Here is a 20,864-nt window from a genome sequence, read left to right on the forward strand (position 1 = left end):
GCCCCGCCCCTTACACCAGGCCCCACCCCCTGCACCTGCACCCCAAGGCCTGCTCCCTGGGTCCGCACGTGGGCTGGCAAGCGGCACCCACCAATCGCCAGGCTGCTGGCCCACGTGTGCCACGGCCCGCCTGCGCCCATTGGCCAGCTGTGCCTGGCCCTCCAGCCTGGCTGTCACTCAGCGAGCACAGAGCCTCTCGCGTAACCCTTGCAATCCCAGCAGCGAAGAGCAAGTGATGGAGGAGATAGACTAGATGGGGCTGGGGTGGGTTTCTTAGATGGGGGGGACTTCCGATGCCCCATGGGCGGGAGTGTGCAGGGCCTGGGGCAGCCGTGGGCATGGGCCAGGGTTCACCCTGGGCGGGACTGGGAGAGGGGCTGGTCTCTGGCCCCTTGTGGGGTTGCAAAGGAAGGGGGTGTTAGAGCACAGCGCAGGGTGCTGGGGCCGCAGGCGAACTTCTCAGCTGCCCGGGACACAGGCCCTGCCCTGGGAGAGCTGCACCCCAACCCCACCCCCTCCTTTTCCTCCCTGGCCTCCTGCTATGTAGCCCCCTCCTCCCTGGGGTCCTCTAGTAGGACTCTCCCCCACCCCCTATGATCTGGGACAGAAACTGCCCCCCAACAGGTGCTTTGCCCCCTGGGAACCGCAATAGAAGCACCCTCGCCCCAGGGACCAGGGTTTTGTGGCCGAGCTGTGGGGTCACAGCCAAGGCCGGTCTGTTCCTCGGGCACTCCTTGGGCCTTCCCAGAAGCAGGCTCTGTTACTGGGCCCCTCTGCTCTTCGTCTTTCTCCTCCCCCACTGTGTGGGGGGTTGCCAGCCAGGATGGAGGTGTGCAGGGATTTGAACCTTGGCTGGGACACCTGGAGAGGCAGGGGTTGGGGTGGGGGAGCCATCAGGCTGTGGTGGAGGACAGGGTCCCTATTGCTTCCTGGCCCAGGGCTACTTTGAAACAGAACCTCAGGGGACCCACATGCTGGCTTAACAGTGCTAGCATCCCATAGGTGCGCAGGTTTGCGTCCTGGCTGCCCCACTTCCCATCCAGCTCCCTGCTTGTGGCCTGGGAAAGCAGTCGAGGATGGCGCAAAGCCTTGGGACCCTGCACCTGCGTGGGAGACCTGGAGGAAGGTTCTGGATCCTGGCTTCGGATCGGTTTGGCTCCAGCTGTTGTGGCCACTTTGGGAGTGAATCAGCAGATGGAAGATTATCCTCTCTGTATATCTGACTTTCCAATAAAAATAAATACATCTTGGGCCCGGCGCGGTGACGCAAGTGGTTAAGGTCCTCACCTTGCACGCCTGGGATCCCATATGGGCGCCGGTTCTAATCCTGGCAGCCCTGCTTCCCTTCCAGCTCCCTGCCTGTGGCCTGGGAAAGCAGTCGAGGACGGCCCAAAGCTTTGGGAACATGCACCCATGTGGGAGACCCGGAAGAGGCTCCTGGCTTTGGATCAGCATAGCATCGGCCGTTGCGCTCACTTGGGGAGTGAATCATCGGACGGAAGATCTTCCTCTCTATCTCTCCTCTCTGTATATCCGCCTTTCCAATAAAAAAAATAAGTAAAAAAAAAAAAAATACATCGTTCAATAAAGGAAACATACCATAAAACAGACAGGGGCAAGAGGGGATCCCAAGGGAACCCTGGCCAGCCCTGCCTCTCCCAGTGGCTCCGGGTTGGGCAGGGCACTGAGCTGGACTAGGGGACAGGAGGGTAGGGATGGCAGCACCTGCAGGACCCACAGGCAGGAAGCAGCCCACTCGGGCTCCCTGGCACTGGCTGAGTTCTGTGCTGTGCCCACGCTGGGACACCTGGGCCGCTGCCCACTCCGGCTGCTACCCCAGTGCAAAGGAGCCTGAGGGGCGTGGCCTGGAGCCCTGGTGGGCGGGGTCTGTGAGGGGTGGAGCATTGGAGGGTGGGGCCTGTGAGGGGTGGAGCATTGGAGGGTGGGGCCTGGAGGCTGGTGGGTAGGGTCTGTGAGGGGTGGAGCATTGGAGGGCGGGGCCTGGTGGCTGGTGGGCAGGCCTTGGAGGGTGGGGCCTGGAGGCTGGTGGGTGGGGTCTGTGAGGGGTGGAGCATTGGAGGGTGGGGCCTGGAGGCTGGTGGGCGGGGTCTGTGATGGGTGGAGCATTGGAGGGCGGGGCCTGGAGGCTGGTGGGCTGGAGGGTGGGGCTGGTGCTGGCATCCAGCCCCGCAGGGAGCTGCTGTGGAGTGGGCATGGCCACCTGTGCTCCTGTGATGTCCTCCGCCCCAGCCTGGTTCAGGTACAGTCCCTGCCTGGCAAGGCTCCTCCCGGCGGTGACGTGGGGGCAGGGCCAAGGCCTGAACGGCCCTCTCATGGCCGGCTGACCTGACTGACCCTGCAGCCTGGCCAGGCAGGGGCTATGCCCTTCTGCCTTTTTAGAGTCTGTTCACTGGGTCACCCCTGGACGGCCGCCACGGCTGGAGCTGGGCCAGGCTAGGCTGATGGCAGCAGCCAGGAGCTCCAGCCGGGTACAGGGCTGCCATGGCGAGCAACCAGGAGGGAAGAGGACACTGGACACACACAACACCGCATGTCCCCCACAAGCTGTGTGTGGGGTGGTCACGCTGATCCCAGTGCACTCCTGCCCCAGCCCCTTCCCCTCCTTTTCAGGCTGTTGCAGCCTCTGAGGAAGTTGGGGGGGTGGGGAGAAACCCTGAATCAGAGGGGAGCTCTCCTCTTCCCTGGCTGTCTCTGCTTCCCAAATTCAAAACAAAAACAGAAAACAACCCTCTGAGCTCAGTTGGGGCTAACTCGTGGTCTCTGTCGCCATCTATGGGGCGGGTCTTTTGTGGCTGCGTCCTCACGCTCCCACGGGTGAGGCCACCCCCTGCTTGATGGGCGGGGGGTGTTGGGGCAGGGTGTATTCCTGAGCTTGCACACTGGTGCCCACAGGCACATAGCCAGGCCACCCAACTTCCTTCTGCGGTACAGGATACAGGACCTGGACTTGTCGCGGGTGCCCAGGGTGGAACTGGGACACTGTCCTGCCTGGCACCTCTCAAGCTGGGGGAATGCCTGGCGGCCTCACAGGCGTCCTGTGCCCTGAGTCTGCCTGAGCCTCGTCTTTTTACACGTCCCCAAAGACAGCCCTTCCCCACACCCCCAAAGCATGGTTAGCAGAAGGGAAATGGAGATTGATGGATTGCAGGGCACCCGTGGCCCTGGCAGCCCCAGTTCCTGGCTCTCTCGCTTTTACCCCACTATCCTTGGTACCCCAAGGTGGCAATGTTGGGCCATGCCCCCTGACTGTGCTCATCCCACCCCTCTGCCTCCCTCCTGCCCTTCCTGGATGGAAATAAACATTTATCACAGCTGCCTCGGGGTGCTGGCACAGGGGCTGTCTGCAAGGGTAGTGGGGCATGCTGAGTCCCTGGTCACCACAGACAGGTGCAGGTGAAGGAACCTGGTCCTTCCATCACCAAGTGACAACAGTCATAGCTGGCCCCCTGGGCTGCTCTCAGAACCCCCACCTCCTGGGCGGCTCCCCAGGTGCCCCCAGCGGCCAGGGCTGAGCGGCTGAAGCCAGGAGCTCCATCTGGGTCTCCCACTGGGTGCAGGGGCCCAAGTCCTGGGCCTGCATGTGCTGCCTCCCAGGGGGCATCTTGGGGGGCACCGCAGGCAGCACCGCAGGCAGCTGGGTGGGAGGGGGCAGCTGAGGTGGGGGCACTGCAGGTGACCCAGGCACACATCTGTCCTGCTCTGTCTGTGGCCCCTGGGCCTTGTGGTTCCCACCCTGGGAAGGGATAACCCTTGCCCCCACCCACTCAAGCCCTGGCATTCCTGGCTCTCGACTCAAGATAGATTTGATGAGCACAGCATCCACCCGGGGCTGGACTGGGCCCAAGCAGGGCGACCACAGGCGAACCACCTTCCCCAACCCCCGGCCAGCACGGAACCCCTCTTGCCTTCTGTTGAATGCTTTATTCCTCGTGACCCACAGCAAAGACGACCTGGGACCCCGAACTTAAACCTCACGGTGCTGACGGGAACCACCCACCCCCCAACCCCTCAAGGCTCATGACAGGGGCTGGAGCCCATGCCAGGGGACGGCCACGGCCACTCAGTAGGCGACCTGGTACACAGAGGCGCAGTCCCCGGTCCCCGCGGCCACCAGGGAGCTGTTGCTACACACGTCACAGCACATGGCGGACGAGTTTTCGGGTACCTGGGTGGGAGAAGGGGTGAGCTGAGGGGTGGGGGCGGTGCCTACCCGGCATGAGCCCGGCACCCATCCAGGCTACACCCTGCACCCTACCTGGACCACCTTGGCTCCCAGGGGCATGGAGCAGATGCTGACCAGGCCATCGGTGTCCACACTCACCCACCACCGGCCTAGCAGGAGAAACGGGGTAGGATGCTGGCTGCGGGTGGCACAGCGAGATGGACGGGGCGGGGCCGGGCAGGAAACTAGACTGTGTACAGTGGATACAAGCCCCCCAGCCCAGCTGCTTACCAAACGGGGAGAACTTGAGGCCAAGGATGGGATTCTCCTGGCTGCCCAGCAAACGCGTCTTACCGCTGTTGGTTGGATGCAGCCACTGCTCGCCGCTGGCCAGGCCCAGGACCACCCAGTCCTCGTTGGGGCAGTGGGCCAGGCTCATGATCTGAGGGGGCACACGGACAGCAGCTTGGGTGAGCGACCGCCTGCCCGCTTATCTCCCAAATAGTGCAGACCCCATCCCTCCCTGTAGTGCCCCTTGGGACAGCCCTGAACCCCCAAACCTGAGACTTCATGGGCCACTGCAGGGGCTGGGCTGGGGCGCGGAGGTCCCAGCCCCGCAGGCAGGCGTCCAGGCCCCCTGTCCACACCTGCTGGGCCTTCACCACCAGGCTCTTGGCACTGTGGGGTGGCCCGTGGAAGTCCCTGCAGTGAGGGTGGAGTGGGACTGAGTGTCCAGCATCTGCCTGCCCGTGGCCACCTCTGCACACTCCCAGCTCACCCCAGGGCACCCAGGGCTCTGACGTGACATTAGATCCCAGAGCTGCGCCCTGGGCAGCTCCAGTTCACACGGGCTGGGAAGTGTGAGGATACAGCTTGCACAGCCACCAGGCCCACCTTCCAGGACCAGCGAGGAGGCTGGGGCTGCCCTGTATCCCTCCCACATACACGGCGACCTTGGTGTGGGCGCCACAAACTTGTGCAACTCTCCCCTCCCCAGAACACGCGAGTATGTCAACCACCCGGCCACATGCACAAACCGAGGCCAGCAAATGTGGGGCAACAACACCATGCTCTCCCACCGTCTCCAGCTCGGGTTCGAGGAAGGCTGGGAGTGAAGGGATGCTGGGAGTGAGGCAGCAGGGTATGCTGGGAGTGAGTTAGCAGGGCACGCTGGGTGCTAAGGCTGCTGGGGCGTGAGGGAAGGACCCTGCTCCGGGCGTACCTGACCACGCTCTGACTGCGCAGGTCCCAAATCCTGACCGTGCCGTCGGTGAAGCTGGCGAAAGCCAGGTTTTCATCCAGGTTGGCAGCCAGGGCCTGGCAGGTGTAGCCTTCACAAGGCAGCTGGTGTGAGATCCGCAGGGAGGGCGCCGCCAGGTCCCACAGGCTCACGCTGGGCAGGCTGTGGCCACCTGCGAGCAGGCTCCTGTTATTGGAGGTGAGCAGGCAGGTACGCAGGTAGGCCTCGCAGCTCTGCGGGGTCGGGGCAGCCGTGAGTGTCCACCCGCCGTGGAGTGTCCACTGGCCCCGGCCCCGCCTTGCCCCATGCCCAGTTGCCCTTCACCTGTGCTGGCGGGAACAAGCAGCTCTCCGGGAGCCGGGCCTCGACCCCCAGGTCCGCGAGGCTCCACACCTTGATGCCGGCCCGGCCGCAGGTGAAGGCGTGCCGAGTGAAACTGCTCACCCCCACAGCCAGCACCGGCTCCCCGTGCCGCAGCGTCCGCTTCTTCTCCAGCCTGCTCGGGACCCCCAGGCGCCAGCATCGCCGGTCGGCACCTTCAAAGTCTTCGGGGTCCCAGGAGCTTGAGAGGGGAGGCTTGGGGTGACCTGCCTGGTGGCAGGTTTGGGAGGAGGGGGTCTTCTGCCCATTCCCCTTCCTGCCTGGGAGGTTCTGTCTCCTGAGGGCCAACTCCTGCTCACCTGTCATCCCTGCCCCATCTGGGGGAGGCCTTCTCACCCAGTCCCGCCCTCCTCAGGGAGCTCCCCAACCCCAGACCCCACCAACTTAGCCCTCACTCACAGCAGCTTCAGCAGCCGCTGGACCTTCCTCGTGGTCTCCTGTAGGTGGGAGGAGAACATAGCTGCCCCACCCCCTCCCATGCACCTGCCCCCATCTCTGCAACCGGGGTCTTACGTTGGACAGGCCTGGGCTTGCTCGGGTGCCTGGGGATTCCTCCGAGGAGCTGGAGGTCTCCGGGGGCTGGGGAGCTGGGGAGAGGTGGTGGTGCAGGAGGGTAGTGAGTACAGAGGTGCCCCTAGGGCTGAGCCGCTGGCCCCTTCACCCTCCCAATGAAGCTTACGCGAGTTGGTGTCCTTGGCCTTGGTGCCCAAGTCGTGAGATTCCAGCTTGTCATCCTCCTGCCCTCAGACACGGAGGCCTGAGTCAGGTCCACTGCCCGACTGGCAGGCTCAGGTGGCCTGAACAGGCACTGCCCGGGGACCCCGCTTCTTGCCAAGGTTAGTGACAAGTTCTGCTGTATGTCCCAGCCCAGGCAGCCCACAGGGTCCCGGTGACCCAGTTCACTCACCAGTCCTGATTCCTCCTCCTTCTCTGGGGCTGCAGAGAGGCATGAAGTGGCGGGGGGACAGCAGGGTTGGGGGGGGGCGATCATGGTGCTGCCTGAGGCCCCTACAGCCCCCAGCCCCCCTTGTACCCCGGACACTCACTCAGATGCCTGGGCTCCTTGTCTTTAGTGTGACCAGGTCCTGCCAACACCCGCCACAGCTGCCAGCTGAGCACATCCTGCCAAAGCCAGGGATCACCGTCCTGGGCCCAGGCCAGCTCTGGCCAGTCAGACAACAGCTTGGCTCTTGCTACGGCTTCGAAGGGCACCTCCTGGGCGGCCTCGGGGGTGCTTGGCTCCGACTCAGGCACCAGCTCGGGTACCACCTGGTCCGCGTCATCACTGATGCTGGGTGAGGGCATGGCCACCTTGGGCTGCTGGGCAGAGGGGAGGGGTGTCATGAGAGGCTTGGGGACTTGCCCCCCCTACCTGGGGGGCCTCACTGCATTACCTCTAGTGCCGGGATGTCGCAGGCCTTGAGCAGTTCGGAGAAGTTGTCCATCTGAGGAGGGTGGACAGGGTCATGGTCAAGTCCGGGGGTGCATGGGGGACACCCCAGGCAGAGCCAGGGCCACCGGGTGGGGGCAGTCACCCAGCAGATCACATCCTCTGCCTGTCTGCCTGCCCGAGGACACCACCCCTGGGCTCAGCATCTGCAGGAGGGGCAGGGGCAGCAGCTGAGAACCCCCCATGCCCCTCTGGGTGGGCTCCAGTCCACTTCTGGTCTGGCTCCCTGCTGTGGGGGCAGCAGTGAGGGTCCTGTACCCACAGGAGAGACCCAGATGGAGCTCCTGGTTTAGGTCTGACCCAGCCCTGGCTGTAACCTCAGCTGACTCCCTCAGCCACTGAACCACATCCATCCAGGCCCCTGACAGACCCCATGGAGAGACAGGCCCCCATGAGGGACACACTCCCTTCACCCCAAGGGCACTCGGCTGGGGCATCCTGGTACCCGGGACAGCCCTTAGCACTCAGGCAGTGGATAAAGATTTGATGAATGAATCACCATGTTCCCGTGGCTTCCTGGCCCTCCCCCTGCTCCCCACACCAGGCCCCTGCTAAGGCGCAGACATGGCCCTGGCTGCCTGCCATTCACAGCTGGCCCGGCCAGCAGCCCAGCAGGAAGGAGGCCAGGTGGCAGGAGGGCGCGTTGTGGCCGGCTGGGCATCCTGGAGGAAGCAGGGGGGCCTGCAGACGCTGCAACCCCCACATGTGCGTGCACACACACATACTCCCCAGCCCTTGGCAGCCAGGGCTAGGACAAACTCCGGCCCTTCTGAGCAGAAGCAGCTGACCCATGCAAGAGCCCAGGGCCCCTGAGGATGGGGGACCCATTGGGCTCTGGGTACAGGTGCCGCCCACTCCCTCTGTGCTCCAGCTGGGCAGCTCACCAGCTCCCGGAAGTCCTGGAGGTCACGCCGGACATTGTGGCACTACAGGGGGAAGGACAGAGAGGGTCACCAGGGAGCAGGGGTAGGGGCTGTGCCCCATGAGGCCCTGGGCGCCACGCTCTCCACCCACACCTGCAGACCCAGGAAAGCCGGAGTGCTGGGGCCTGCTCCCCCATGGGGGGACCTGGACAGGGCTCCTGGCTCCCGGTTTCTGGCTCGCCCAGCCCCGGCTGTGGCTGCCATGTGGGGAGTGAGCCAGCGCATGGAGGACCAACAGGTCCAAAATCCATTACACTGTCCATCTCTCACGCTGCCTTTCCGCCAAGTTTCCCAGAGAAGGAAAACATGAGCTCTTCAGCTCTGTCAGCTGTGTTTGCAAGGCTTCAACCGTCTCCTAGGGTCCCTTGTGCAACACTGGAGTTAGGGAGCCTTCTGGAATGCTCTAGAAAGCAGTGAGGCAGGCAGCACACAGAGCTGGCCCTTCCCCAGCTCCCCCGCCACTTACGAAGTAGTACATGTTCTCCAGGAGTGCCGTCACCTTCAGTGAGAATCTGGGGGATGGAGCAGGGACAGACAGGCGGCTGGAGGTCACCCCTCCCCTCAGCCGGCCCCCTCTCCCGTCCCGGAGCGAGCGCCCCTCACTTGGGAAGTTGCTGCTGGAGCTCGTCCACCATGATCCGACCGTCCTGGATGGGCAGTGCCTGGTGGGCGGAGGCAGGAGTTCCAAGGTGAGACGGGGCGGGGCTAGCCAGGCAGGTAGTCGCAAGCCACACCCATCCAAGAGGCACCCCACTTGGGGTCTGACCACCCCCGGGGTTGGTTGTAGGGGCGTCAAGCCCCCCCAGAACCTGTTTTCGGCACATTGCCGAGGGGGCGTTTCCCTCCAACCAGGGGCTACTGGATGCACCTGTCGGCTTTTACACGTGTCTCTAGGTGAGGCAGCCAGGGGCTTCAACTGCCTCTAGCTGCTGCCAGGGAAGTCCGGCACAGGTGGCCACCAGCGGCACCTCTCCACCGCCATGCTGGGGCCCTGCTTACCTGGCTTGCAGCCAGGGTGAGAGTCTGCCCCGCGCTAATTGATTCCTGAGTCCTCATGTCCACGGTGTGGCCAAAGACCCTACAGGTACCAGGAAGGCAGGTCCCAGTGAAGAAGCTAGCACCCCCCCATACATGTGCACACACACCTAGACCACAGCAGCCCTGACCCTTCAGGACCAAAGCACAAACTCAGGCCAGGTCCTCCCCAAACACCCTACCGCCCAGCGGTCATAGGTGTCCCGTGGGGCTCCCGAGGTGCGGGGAAGATGGGCCTGGACACAGCGCAGGATGGGCGAGCCTGGTTTCGCACAGCTTCTTGAAGCGAGGGGACAGGTAGTGTTCCAGACAGCCCCGTGTGGTGAGGGGAATTTGGCCAGGGAAGGGCGAGCAGGGTGGCCTCCGGGACCCCAGAAAGCAAAGGGTTGCTTTCTCTCTCCCCAACGCAGCCAGCCCTCGGTTCTGCCCAGCAGCCTTCCCTCCAGCACAGAAGCCCACACAGACCTGGTGAGGCGTGCAGGCTCAGGAAGTCCCAGTGGCCAGCAGGTGCAGCCAGCCAGCGCCTCCTTACGCCCACCCCCCCCATGCCGGCATTTTGACCTGCCTTGCTCCGCCCCTCTCCGCCCAGACCACACCCCCTGCACCTGCACCCCCTGAGGCTGCTCGAAGCATCCGCAGGTGGGACAGAGCCTCCGCGGTAAGGGCAGCACCTGAAGGCCAGCATCAGCAAGCTGACCAGCTGGGGTGGGGCTTGTGCCTAGGGCCAGAACCCAGAGCCCCATGATCTTGTTCTGGCTGCTCCCAGACCCCACCCTGGGGCCAGCCAGCCCACCTCTTCTCTCCTCTGACCCCAGAACAGAGACAACTATATCCGCTCCTGCAAGCTGGATGGCTGGAGCCTGACTGGGCGGTGAGGCCAGCACTCTGTCCATCTGGGACCTGGCAGCACCCACGCCCCACATCAAGGCAGAACTGACCTCCTCGGCCCCTGCTTGCTATGCCCTGGCCATCAGCTCCGACGCAAGCTCTGGCAACATCGTGGTCTGGGACCTGCAGAACCAGACCATGGTCAGGTGGGCTGCGTGGCAAGGCAGATGGCCGGTGGAGCCCCTTCCAGGCAGTTCCAGGGCTACTCAGATGGCACCTGGCTGTGGACAGGCGGCCTGGACGGCATGGTGCGCTGCTGGGACTCCTGGGAGGACCGCCAGCTGCAGCAGCATAACTTCACCTCCCAGGTGCGGGGACAACTTGGGGTGCACTAAGGGCTGGGACTGCCATCTGATGCTCATACAAGCAGCCGGAACCACATACACCTGGGGCAGGTGCCATGGGGGCCAGGAGAGTGTGGGAAGGGCCTTGCAGCTGGGCTGGGAGGGTTAAGGGCTTTCAAGTGCTGGGCCACTCCCCAAACGACCACAGAGGCCAGGTCTGAGCCAGGAGCTCCATCTGGGTCCCCCATGACGGGGGTGCCATGGGACCAGCTTCTGCTGCTTTCCCAGGAGCATTAGCAGGGTGCCCCCACTTTCGGGGAATTCTAAACTTGAACCGGCATGGCAGGCAGTGTCCTTCCCCACTGTGCCCTCACAGGGGTGACCCTTCACGCACATGGGGGTGCTGTAGCAGGCCGTGCTGGGGCCAGGCCCAGGCAGGCAGGAAGGGGTAAGGGAGCGGGCAGCGATCCTAGCTGAGTCAGAAGTCCTGGCTGGGTGACCTTGTGGCCCGACACAGTGGATGTGAGCTGTCACTCAAACTCCGCTGGTGTGGGCGGGGCTCCGTGCTGTCACTCAGGCTCTCCCCTGGTGTGGGCGGGGCTCCGTGCTGTCACTCAGGCTCTCCTCTGGTGTGCGCGGGGCTCTGTGCTGTCACTCAGGCTCTCCCCTGGCAGAGGCTCCTGTGTGTGCTGGGGACCCAGGGCGACCTCAAGGATGTGCCCCACAGGCAGTTACGGACAGAGCTGTCCCTCTGTGGGTTCTGCCCTCAGGAGGCCTCAGCCCCGGGCCAGGCCACAGCAGGGGCAGCGACTGGCACTCCAGACAGTGCCCGCCATCAACACCCTGACTGGTCCCGAGCCCCCAGCTTCAATCCTCCCGGGTTTTCACAGATGGCGACCCAGTTCTGGGGTCATGGAGGATCGTACCCCTAGCACCCCTAGCCCCCCTCTGCCCAGCACAGACCCCGGTGGGGCCAGGTGTCCAGCGCAAGGGCGGTTGTTCAGTTCCACGCGTCCTCACGGACTGAGCAAGCAAAGGCCGTGGGTTGGAACATCACGCTGTGGGGATGGCCGTGGCCAGAGGCACCTGCACCCCATGGGAGGGAGCCAGCTGGGTGCGGCTGCTCCCTGCTGATGGCGCCACAGGGAGAGCAGTGTGGAGGGCCTGGTGCTGAGCCCCTGCACCCATGGGGCGAGCCGGATGGAGCATGCCATGGCAGCCACATGGGAGTGAGCCAGCAGCTGAGAGATGTCTCTTGCTGTCTCTTGTGTGTGTGGGGACGTCCCGGGGGTCCCTGCTGCCAGGCCGGCCCAGCCGCCACCCTCATGGACCCTCGGGGTCGACCCAGCACCTGCACAAGACCTCTCTCTGCCTTTGAAAACTAGGAAAGAATTTACATTTTTATTAAAAAGTTAGGAAAGCAGCAGTGAATCTACAGTGCCTGGGAAGGGAGCCTGGCTATGAGGAGAGGACAGGCCCAGTCACCCCTCATGTGGGCAGAGGCCACAATCACCCCTGCCAGGCCCGCAGCCCGTCAGGGGCAGAGTGCCGCAAGGCGCCCTGTGCGGGGGTGGCCGCAGCTGCTGTGAGCTCGGGCTCGGCTGGCACGTACTCGGCATTATTGCCCCGGCCACGTGGCCGCCTGTCCTGCGTAATTGTCATGGAAACGGGCACTGGAGGCCGAGCCAGCGGGCGGCAACGGGAGTGAGAGGACAGGCAGTGGCCCAGAGGTGGGGTGGTGGCGGTGGAGGTGGCTGGTCCTGCCCCACGAACCCCTCTGGGGGCGGGGGCAGGATGGCTCCTAGTGAGGGGACAGGAGGACGGGCCATGAACAGCAGGTGGACTGCCCCCAAGCTCCCGGTCACAGATGCCACAGGCTGCCGGGGCATGCCTACCTGTGCTGGTCGTAAGAAACCCTGCCCAGGGACTGCACCGAGAGACAGGCCTCCATCCTCCCTGCTGGCCGTGCCAGACCGTCAGAGCCCAGCTCCTGTCAGATCCGGCTGACCCTTAGAAGGAGGACCGTGCTGGCTGGCTGGCACAGTGGAGGGCACTAATGGGGCTGTGTCCAGCTGCAGGTCCCGGGAAGGCCACGCCTGCTCCTTCACGAAGTCGGGGTTGGGGAGCAGAACTTGCGGATAGAGACGCTGGGACCCCAGCCCGCTCAGGGGGGGCAGGCGCCCTCCCAGGGTTCCCCCCAGCCACTGACCTGGCAGACAGGGGCCAGCAGCAAAGATGGGCCGGGCACCCCACCTTCTGGTTAAAACTTTTAATGATGGCAGGTTCTGGGGGAGGGGACCAGCTAACCCCTGGAGGTGGCCCATGATGGAGGTGAGAAGTGCCTGGGCACCCCGCACAGGCTCCAGCGCTGCCCCGGGGCAGGCAGGCTAAGGCACCAGGGCAGGCGACACGCTGTCCTCCACACACAGCCCCTTGCTCAGGAGGAAGGCGTCCTGCTTGGGCCCGCGCCCCAGGAAGCGCTTCAGCATGGCGCTGGCGTCCTCGGAGCCGCCGGGCCTCAGGATGCAACTTCTGTAGTCCATGCCCACCTGTGGGGGCACAAGGGTCCCCTGAGGCAGGAGCACAGGCGGGCGGGGCGAGCGCAGGGGGCCGAACCCACGGCAGGACAACTGGAGGGGCCAGGCGTGGCTGGGCGACTCTCGGGCCGTCTCCCTGACTGCTGACCCCATCGGCTTTGAGCTCAGGGGACCCAGCCTCGGCCAAGGCTGACACAGCATGTGTGGCAGCGGGGCCCGCAGCGCAGGGACGGCTGCCTGTCGCCTGGCACAGGAGGCAGCCGGAGCGGCCTGCCCAGGTCAGCCAGGGCAGCAGTGTCAGGGGACAGCAGCGGTCACCGGCGCCCAGCCTGGGGTGGAGGTGGGGGTGTCCCGGGGCCTCGGCAGCAGGTGCAGCGTCCCCTCACCTTGGCATTCAGGATGCCCTCTTGCCGGAAGCGCGTGTGGAACATGTCCATGGAGTACACCTCGCTCCACAGGTAGCCGTAGTACTGTGCGTCGTAGCCCCCGGCCAGGTGGCCAAAGGTGGCAGGCATGTTGGTCCCTGGAGTGGGCAGGCGAGGCTCAGGTCCCAGCCCAGTGTCCCCGCCAGGTGACAGGGAGCAGGTGGGTGACGCGGCCCCAGGACACACTGGTGCCCGTTGCAAGGCCCGTGGGAGGGGGGCTGTGGCACCAGCCAAGGTCCCTAGCGCGGGTACTGTCGTGCGCTGGCCCTGCTAACTGCCCAGTCAGCTGAACATGGGAGTGTGCCCACCCGTGCCAACGTATGTGGGGACCACACACACGCAGCTGTTCTGTTCTTCCCTTCCAGCTCCTTGCCCACACCCTTGGGACAGCAGCACGGAGGTCCAGGACCTGACTGCCACGGCCACTTGGGGAAACCCAGGAGGGGCTCCCGGGTGGCAGCTCTGCACGGCACACACCTGGCGTGGCGGGCACCCCAAGGATTTCCTGGCAGAGCCGGGCATACTCCTCGGCCGGGTCTGCGTCCGTCTGCGTGTGCAGGGCCTGGTCCACCTTGGCCAGGACTATCTGGCGCAGGTTGAAGAGACCTGGGTGGGCGGGAGGAAGCAGTGGGGCTGGCGGGGTGCCTTGGGCCGGGCTCCTCCCCGCCCACCCCCCCAGGCCGGGCCCCGGCTGTACCAGTGTTGGCCTGCCGGGAGCGGATGAGCTTGTCCAGCAGCTCTGCGGGCAGCGCGTTGCCAGTGCGGTAGTGCTGTGACATGCGGCGCAGCGGCTCTTCCTCCCACACCCAGTTCTCCAGCATCTGGGACGGCGCCTCCACGAAGTCCCGCTCCACGTGCGTCCCGCTGAACATGGCGAACTCCGCCTGCAGGGGCGGTGCGGGGCTCAGCCACGTCCTCCCGGACCCCAGCCCCAAGTCCCCGCCTGACCCGGGCCACCGGCATGCCACCCGCCCCACCCCCAGACACGGGCATTCCTGTGAGCGGAGACTGCAGAGACAAATGAGCTCCCAGGGCTCAGCAAACCCTAGCGAGGCCCCTCTGAGCCGCTCTTGGAGCTCGGGTACCGCGCCAAGGCCTCCTGGGGCACCATGGCTGCCGCGGGCCCACTCGTGTCTTGCAGCAACGGCGCTGACGGTGGCTCGCTAGGGGTCGGGCCTCTGCTACTTGCCAGCCGAGTCTCACCCTCCCACACGCAGCTCCCCCAGGCTGGCGGTCCCGATTCCTGGTGCCCCCAGATGTGGACATGAGGACGTTAAGGCTGGGGCTGAGGCAGTCCGGTCAAGCCACCCCCTGTGATGGCCACACCTCAGGCCAGCGCAGACTAGCAGCCCCGGCTGCCCCACTTCCCCGCTGGGTCCCTGCCAATGTCCCTGGGGAAGCTTGGGTCCTGCACCCACATGGGAGTCCCCCCCCCGCTTTGAGCAGAGCTGGGGGGGTCACGTGGCCGTGTGTGTGGGGTCCCTGCATATGTGGGGTCACGGCGTGCCCCACACTCACCTGCGAGCACAGCTGGTGCATCACGTGGCCGAACTCGTGGAAACAGGTCTCCACCTCACCATGCTGCAGCAGGGACGGTGCGTCCGGCGTGGGCTTGGTGAAGTTGGCCACCATGGCCGCGATGGCGATCTGCCGGCTCCCGTCAGGCCTCAGGCAGCCCGGCTGCAGGCCGAAGCACGCCGCGTGCCCGTACTTGCCTTCCCTGGGGCCGAGGGTGGGCGGGGTGAGGCTCAGGGCTGGGGAGGGAGGGTACAGGACCCCGCCGGCGCCCACGCAGCCCCGCCGCCCGCGCCCACCTGGGGTACAGGTCCAGGTAGAACTTGCCCAGCAGCTGCCCGGATGCGGCATCATGCACGGTGTAGAGCTGCACGTCGGGGTGCCACACGGCAGCGCCCTCCTCCAGGCGGAAGGTGAGCCCCAGGAGCTCCTGGTAGATGCCTAGCAGGCCCTGCGTGACCACCTGCACGGGGAAATACTCCTTGAGCAGGTTCTGGTCCACGTGGTAGCGCGTCTCCTCCACCTGGTTCATGTAGTAGCGCAGGTCCCAGGCGTGGATGCAGCCGTCGAAGGGCAGGCCCCGCCGGGCGCACTCGGCCTGCTTCAGCTCCAGGATGGCAGCCCGCTCCTGTTCCCCTAGCGGCTTCAGCTTCTGGGCTAGCTCGTCTGCCGGACAGACATGGGCATAGCTGGGGCACCGGCTTTCTCCACAGCCTGCCTACCCACCCCTGGGGGCTGCCAGCCCTCCCCAGGGGCCACCCAGGGCTCCCCCATCTCCCCACCCTCCCCAGGGCCCCCAGCACGGCTACCCAGGAAAGTGGCCACGGTCTGGCTGCTCTTGGCCATGTTCATCTCCAGCACGTAGTCGGCGTGCGTGCTGAAGCCCAGCAGCTGCGACTTCTGCGCGCGCAGGGCCACCAACTCCCGCAGGATGGCGCAGTTCTCCTGTGCGAGCCGGCAGTCAGCCACACAGCCCCGGGTGTCGCCAGCCCCTGCCCCCAGGAGCGTCTGCCCTCAGTCTCATGACCCAGAAAGGGGGCACGTGGTGAAGGTCTTGGGCCTCTGTGGGTGTGGCTGCCGTGCCAGGGGCTCTGCCCACTTGGGCGAGCACTGCACACCGGCTGGTCAGGGCAGGGCCTGCTGCTGACCGCAGGGAGGGCAGGGAAGGCAGTGGCACACCATGGCCCTGTGGGCCCGGACCCCAGCGGGCCTGTGCTGCTGCCGCCAACCCGGGCAGTGGGGACGGGTGCTCCAGGCACCATTCCCAAGGGCAGGGCTTTCCCTAGGGACCCGGGGCCCCCAAATCGCAAGTGCAGTGAGAGCAAATGGGAAGAGGGGGTGCTCCCGCCACCGCCAAGGGAGCCCCCAGGCGCCCTCTCCCGACCCTGGTTGGATTGAGACGCTCACGGTGGCCTGCAATCGGAGGCCTCACAGGATTGGGGGGGAGCTGGAAGGCACGGGGCGGCCCTCTGGCAGCTGATGGCAGGGGGCAGGACTGGGTCCAGGCCTGGGGGCTGGGGGCGGGGGGGACCCTGGTCGCCCCACTCACCTCCTTGCAGCGGCAGTTGAAGGCCTCCTCCACCTTCCTCCTCGTCTCGGGCACGTGGCACTTCTTGAGCAGGGGGAAGTAGTGCGGGTACTTGAGCGTGACTTTCAGCTTGCCGTCCTCCATCTTCTCAAGGGAGCTCAGGAAGTCCTCGGGGAGCCCGCCTGGGGGCGAGCGGGGCACCCGTCAACCTCTGGGGAGCCGTCTTGGCGGGGGTCTTCCTTGCAGGCAGCCCTGCCCCGCCATGGCCGTGGGCACCCACCGCACTCCGTCCTCTAGCCCCAGCCCCTCACACAGACTACAACTGCTGGGGCAGTGGGATCGCCCCTTCCCTGCTGGTCAGCGTGCTCCCACCTGGGGAACTCCTAGAGGGCACAGGAGGGGTAGAGGAACCGGGGACCCTTGGGGGGAGGACTCCAATGTGAGGCAGTCTCCCATGGGCCTGTGGCAGCCCTGGCGTGGGCTGGGACACTGGACGCCCACTGGGCTCCCTGGGCCTGGCCTGGGCAGACCCAGCACCAAGGAGCACCCACCCTTCCTGCCTCTGGGCTTGGCTCCTTCTGGCAGCACGTCCCTGAGCTTAACTTCTCAAGCACAGAGAGCTCCGGCATCCCAGGGTGCTACCACCTCGATGCCTCGGCCTCCCAGAGATGGCCCCCCCATCAGGCTGGACGCCACTCCCCCGTACCCAGCTCCTCGCGCGTGAACGGCAGAAAGGTGGTGTCCTCATTGAGGTTCTTGTTGAAGTCGATACACAGCAGGCTCAGCTTCTTCTTGATGCTTTTGATTTTCTGCACAGACAGAGGACGGTGAGGACACAGAGGACGGTGAGGGGGAGGCTGGGGAGCCGGGGAAGCACCCTGCTGATGGTTCGGGGATCTGACACTGCTGCTCCAGGGCCAAGGGGGCGTATGCAACACGAAGGCAGGTGAGAGGCAGGGCACCTGGGAGGCCACTGGCCTGGCTTGATCCTAACCAGCTGAATTCCCCGCCTGGCCGGCCAGGGCACAAGGCCATGGCCACAGGGGCCCGATGCGGGTGCCTTCCCCCCACCCCCACCGCAAGATGGCCACAGTAGTCAGGCCACAGCCGGGAGTCAGAAGCAACTTGGGCCCTTGGGCCATCTTCCGCTGCATTCCCAAAGGCCATCAGCGGGGAGCTGCACAGACGCAGAGCGCCCAACAGGGGACGCCAGCGCTGCAGGCCGGGGCTTTCCCCACCGCACTGCAACACAGGTCCAGAGGCCATTTTCAAAAGGCAACCCCAGCAATGCAGGTTCCAGACAAGCGGTCATCTCCAGCATGGCCACTAGGCCGCTCTGCAGGGTGAGGAGGTGACCATGATAGGACGTGGACCGCAGCAGAGGCCCTGGGACACATGCTTCAGCCCTTCTGGGCTAAGGGCAGCCTCAGGGTACCTGGGTCCAGCTCCTAGGCCAAGGCCCATTCACAGGCATGGCCCCAGGGCGGCTCCCTTCCTCTCCTGTCCCTCCGCTACTCCCCTGGCTTGTGCGAGGTCACCCCACCACCCCAGGGCCCCACCCGGGGCGGCCAACGTGAAAGGCACTGTGGCAGCAGGCAGCCCTTTCCTCAGGGTCCTGACTGGGGCCCTGCTGCGCCTGGGGGCATCCACCTGCAGCCTGGCCGGGACCCCCCTCCTCCCAGAGGAATCCCAGCAGCAGCTCCACGCTTGGCCCCCCGAGTGCCCACAGCCCCATCCAGTTATATGATGATGGCAGCTTCCCCTACCCGCAGCACCCCACCCCCTGGCACTACCCTTGGAATGCCCACACTGGGGGGCGGCACAGCCTGCTTGGTGCCCTGCCCTGCTGTCAGGGTGATTCCCAGCCCCTCTGTCAGCCTGGGCCCTTCTTCCTACAACCAGGCCCGTGGGAGGGGACCGAGCTGCCCTCCAGGCTGGGTGTCCCCTTCCAAGGGGGCGCTTGCCTCCTGGGTCTCCGTAGGCAGGTGCAGCCCGTTCCTCCGGCCCAGCTGGATCAGCCGCTCCAGGTAGCGGGCCGCCTCCGGCCTCAGCGACTCCTTGGGAACCTTCTCCTGTGGCAAATAGGCAGATGTCGGCCACAGGGCGTGGGCGAGCGGGACTCCAGGATGTCACCCACGCGCCACCCACGCGCGAGAACACAGCTTGCGGGGACAGCCCCGACGGTCGCCTGCCTGGGACTTTAAGGACGTGACCTTGGGGGTGGACGTGACCTTGAGGGTGGTGGACGTCTGGCCAAGCTGGGGTGCCCCTCTGTCCACGCCCCCCGCCAGGCTGCCGCACCTGCAGCCACACGATCCTCTGGTACACGTCCTGCCGCATGCTCATCTCCACGTCAAACTCCGACAGCTGCTTGTCGGCCTCCGTGCTGGCCGCGCGGATGTCCTTGGCCGGGGACACGTGCTGGGGGAAGTCCAAGACGTTTCTCTGAACTGGAAGGGTCGAGGGGGGTGAGGGGACAGGCGTGAGGACCTGCCCGGCCGCCCCCACCGTGTCAGCAGGGCCGGGGCACCCGTTTTCCTCCAGGGGACGGGGTCCCTCCCTCCGCCTGGCACGGACAGAGCGCAAGGCCCTCGCGGGAGGTCTGCCTCACTCGTGGCACGTGAACGGGAGGGAAGCCGAGGACACACGCCCAGGGTCCGGGGGATATGGCAGGAAGGAAACCGGCTCTGTGTTAGGGACAGCCGGAGGCCGCACGCTTCAAGCCCTCCAGCCCCCGCCGCCACTGACCCCGAGGCGCGGACCTCGTACCCCCTGCCCGCCCCTCGCCCTGGCTCACCTGTGTAAGTCACCTCCACGTCGGCCAGCGCCTTGAGGGTGCTCTCGTAGGACACCTCGTCGAAAGACTGGGCGCCCACCCGGTCGTACACACGCTTGGTCTGTGCCATCAGCTGCTGGGTGAGCGCCTGGATCTGCTGGGCATCCAGGTCCCAGCGCAGCGCGTCCACGGGGGCGCACGCCGCGGCCGCGTCCGGGACATCGCCGCCCGCGCAGGCTGCACAGGTGAGAAGGGGGGCAGGGGTGGCTGCTCAGAGCAGTCTGTGGGGGGAGTAGCCGGGCATACTGCCCACCCTCCCCCACCCGACAGGGACATAGGGTGTTGGCAGGCAGTGCCGGGGTTGACCCCCGACCCGACACAGAGACATGCGTTGCTGGTGCATAGTGCCCAGGGTGACGCCCCAACCCATGCTATAAGGATGTGTGTGTGTGTGTCACCATGGGGCCCCTCTCAGGCAAAAAGAAACCCTACAGGAGACTGACAGAGGGCCAGCCGGATCCCCTGCCCACTCTGCCACCTGCCAACCCCGGTTGGGGGGGAATGGGTTCCAACCTCAGGTCACCCAGTGGGGAGCAGCCTGGGAGACACGAGGCTCTGAAAACCCACCACCCTGCACGCAGGTGCCCACCTCACGGTCTAGCCTTGCCGGGCATTTTCCGGCACGTGTGCGCCCTGCCACTACTGGCCAACCCAGCAGCCCGACTCAGTGTTAACAGGATCGCGACGGGCTGCCCTCCTGGCCAGGGGCCAAGCACAAGTAGGCGAACCTTTCCTGCAACCTGAACAAATGCAACCTGCTGGACTCGCGGGACGGGGTCACGTGGCTTCCTCGGCCACCCCACACACGACACCCTAATGCTGCAAGAGGGTGCAGTCCGGGACCTCCTGGCGCCCAGCCATGCCGAGGTTACACCCGGCTGCCCCTGGCCACCCCTGGTTGCACCTGGCCACCTTTGTCCACCCCGGACGCCGCTGGTCATCTAGGTCATCCCGGCGCCCCTGGCCATGCTGAGAATGCACCCGGCTGCCCTTGTCCATCTGGGGCTGCACCCGCGCGTCTCCTGCCACCCCCGGCCATTCCGTCCGGTCACCGCCGGCTACTCCCGTCCATTCCAGTCACCCCGGCCACCCCCGTCCATTCCGGCCACCCCGGTCCATTCCGGCCACCCCGGTCCATTCCAGTCACCCCGGCCACCCCGGTCCATTCCAGTCACCCCGGCCACCCCGGTCCATTCCGGTCAGCCCCGGCCACCAGTGGCTGCACCCGCCCGCAGCGGACAGCTCCTGGACTCGTGTTCTAGAATGAATGACACGCAGCTGAGGCTGCCTGCGCACCCCGGTGCCTCCTCGAGCAGCCCCGGGGAGGCCGGGCCGAGGGTCCCCGCCCCGCGCTGACCGGGGCAGGAGCGACGAGGCCCGAGGACGCGGGGCCCGCAGCGGACGGCCGGATACCTGCGGGCGGCTTCATGGCGGCCGGCCGAGCACCGCAGCCCGCTCGCCGCGCTCCGCGGGGGCACGTGCCCGTGGCATGCCGGGACGGCGGGGCGCCCGCGCACCGCCCACTTCCGCCCGACCCGGGAGGCCGGGCAGCAGCGTCGGAACCGCCGTGCGCACGCGCAGCACCGCTTCCGACGTCCGGTTCCTCCCGTTCAGTCCGGGCCGCGCGGTTTCTATGGAA

General features: G+C 65.8%; 2 protein-coding genes across 2 annotated transcripts; both read right to left on the reverse strand.

Moving 5' to 3' along the window:
• Positions 1-4,081: 4,081 nt before the first annotated feature.
• Positions 4,082-9,233, reverse strand: TLE6 (TLE family member 6, subcortical maternal complex member). The gene is made up of 16 exons (XM_040990203.1): positions 9,177-9,233; positions 8,781-8,839; positions 8,644-8,689; positions 8,139-8,180; positions 7,199-7,249; positions 6,947-7,124; positions 6,712-6,740; positions 6,484-6,541; positions 6,318-6,391; positions 6,204-6,241; positions 5,748-5,985; positions 5,406-5,656; positions 4,744-4,885; positions 4,475-4,625; positions 4,277-4,353; positions 4,082-4,186 (listed from the first exon to the last, which is right to left on the reverse strand). Exons 1-16 carry the CDS (start codon positions 9,231-9,233, stop codon positions 4,082-4,084), a joined length of 1,596 nt encoding a protein of 531 aa, XP_040846137.1.
• Positions 9,234-12,640: 3,407 nt separating this feature from the next.
• On the reverse strand, positions 12,641-20,678 carry THOP1 (thimet oligopeptidase 1). Its single transcript, XM_040990516.1, has 13 exons — positions 20,639-20,678; positions 19,187-19,402; positions 18,691-18,839; positions 18,354-18,461; positions 17,096-17,198; positions 16,411-16,571; positions 15,671-15,806; positions 15,161-15,527; positions 14,865-15,066; positions 14,044-14,230; positions 13,824-13,952; positions 13,308-13,444; positions 12,641-12,933 (listed from the first exon to the last, which is right to left on the reverse strand). The coding sequence occupies exons 1-13, from the start codon at positions 20,652-20,654 to the stop codon at positions 12,772-12,774; spliced, it is 2,073 nt and encodes a 690-aa protein (XP_040846450.1). The 5' UTR covers positions 20,655-20,678; the 3' UTR covers positions 12,641-12,771.
• Between the last annotated feature and the right edge of the window lie 186 nt (positions 20,679-20,864).

Source organism: Ochotona curzoniae, unplaced genomic scaffold (genome assembly GCF_017591425.1).
Source record: "Ochotona curzoniae isolate NIBS_2020 unplaced genomic scaffold, NIBS_Ocur_1.0 contig_605, whole genome shotgun sequence".
In the NCBI taxonomy this organism is placed as follows: Eukaryota; Metazoa; Chordata; class Mammalia; order Lagomorpha; family Ochotonidae; genus Ochotona; species Ochotona curzoniae.

Coding starts and splice junctions, on each gene's coding strand:
- TLE6 (XM_040990203.1), bottom strand. CDS start 9,233: ATGAGGACTCAGGAATCAATTAGCGCGGGGCAGACTCTCACCCTGGCT. Junction 8,690..8,780: donor CTCCAGCAGCAACTTCCCAA/GTGAGGGGCGCT, acceptor TCCATCCCCCAG/ATTCTCACTGAAGGTGACGG. Junction 6,392..6,483: donor GGCCAAGGACACCAACTCGC/GTAAGCTTCATT, acceptor ACCTCTCCCCAG/CTCCCCAGCCCCCGGAGACC.
- THOP1 (XM_040990516.1), bottom strand. Junction 18,840..19,186: donor CGTGGAGGTGACTTACACAG/GTGAGCCAGGGC, acceptor CGACCCTTCCAG/TTCAGAGAAACGTCTTGGAC. Junction 15,528..15,670: donor GACCGTGGCCACTTTCCTGG/GTAGCCGTGCTG, acceptor TCTGTCCGGCAG/ACGAGCTAGCCCAGAAGCTG.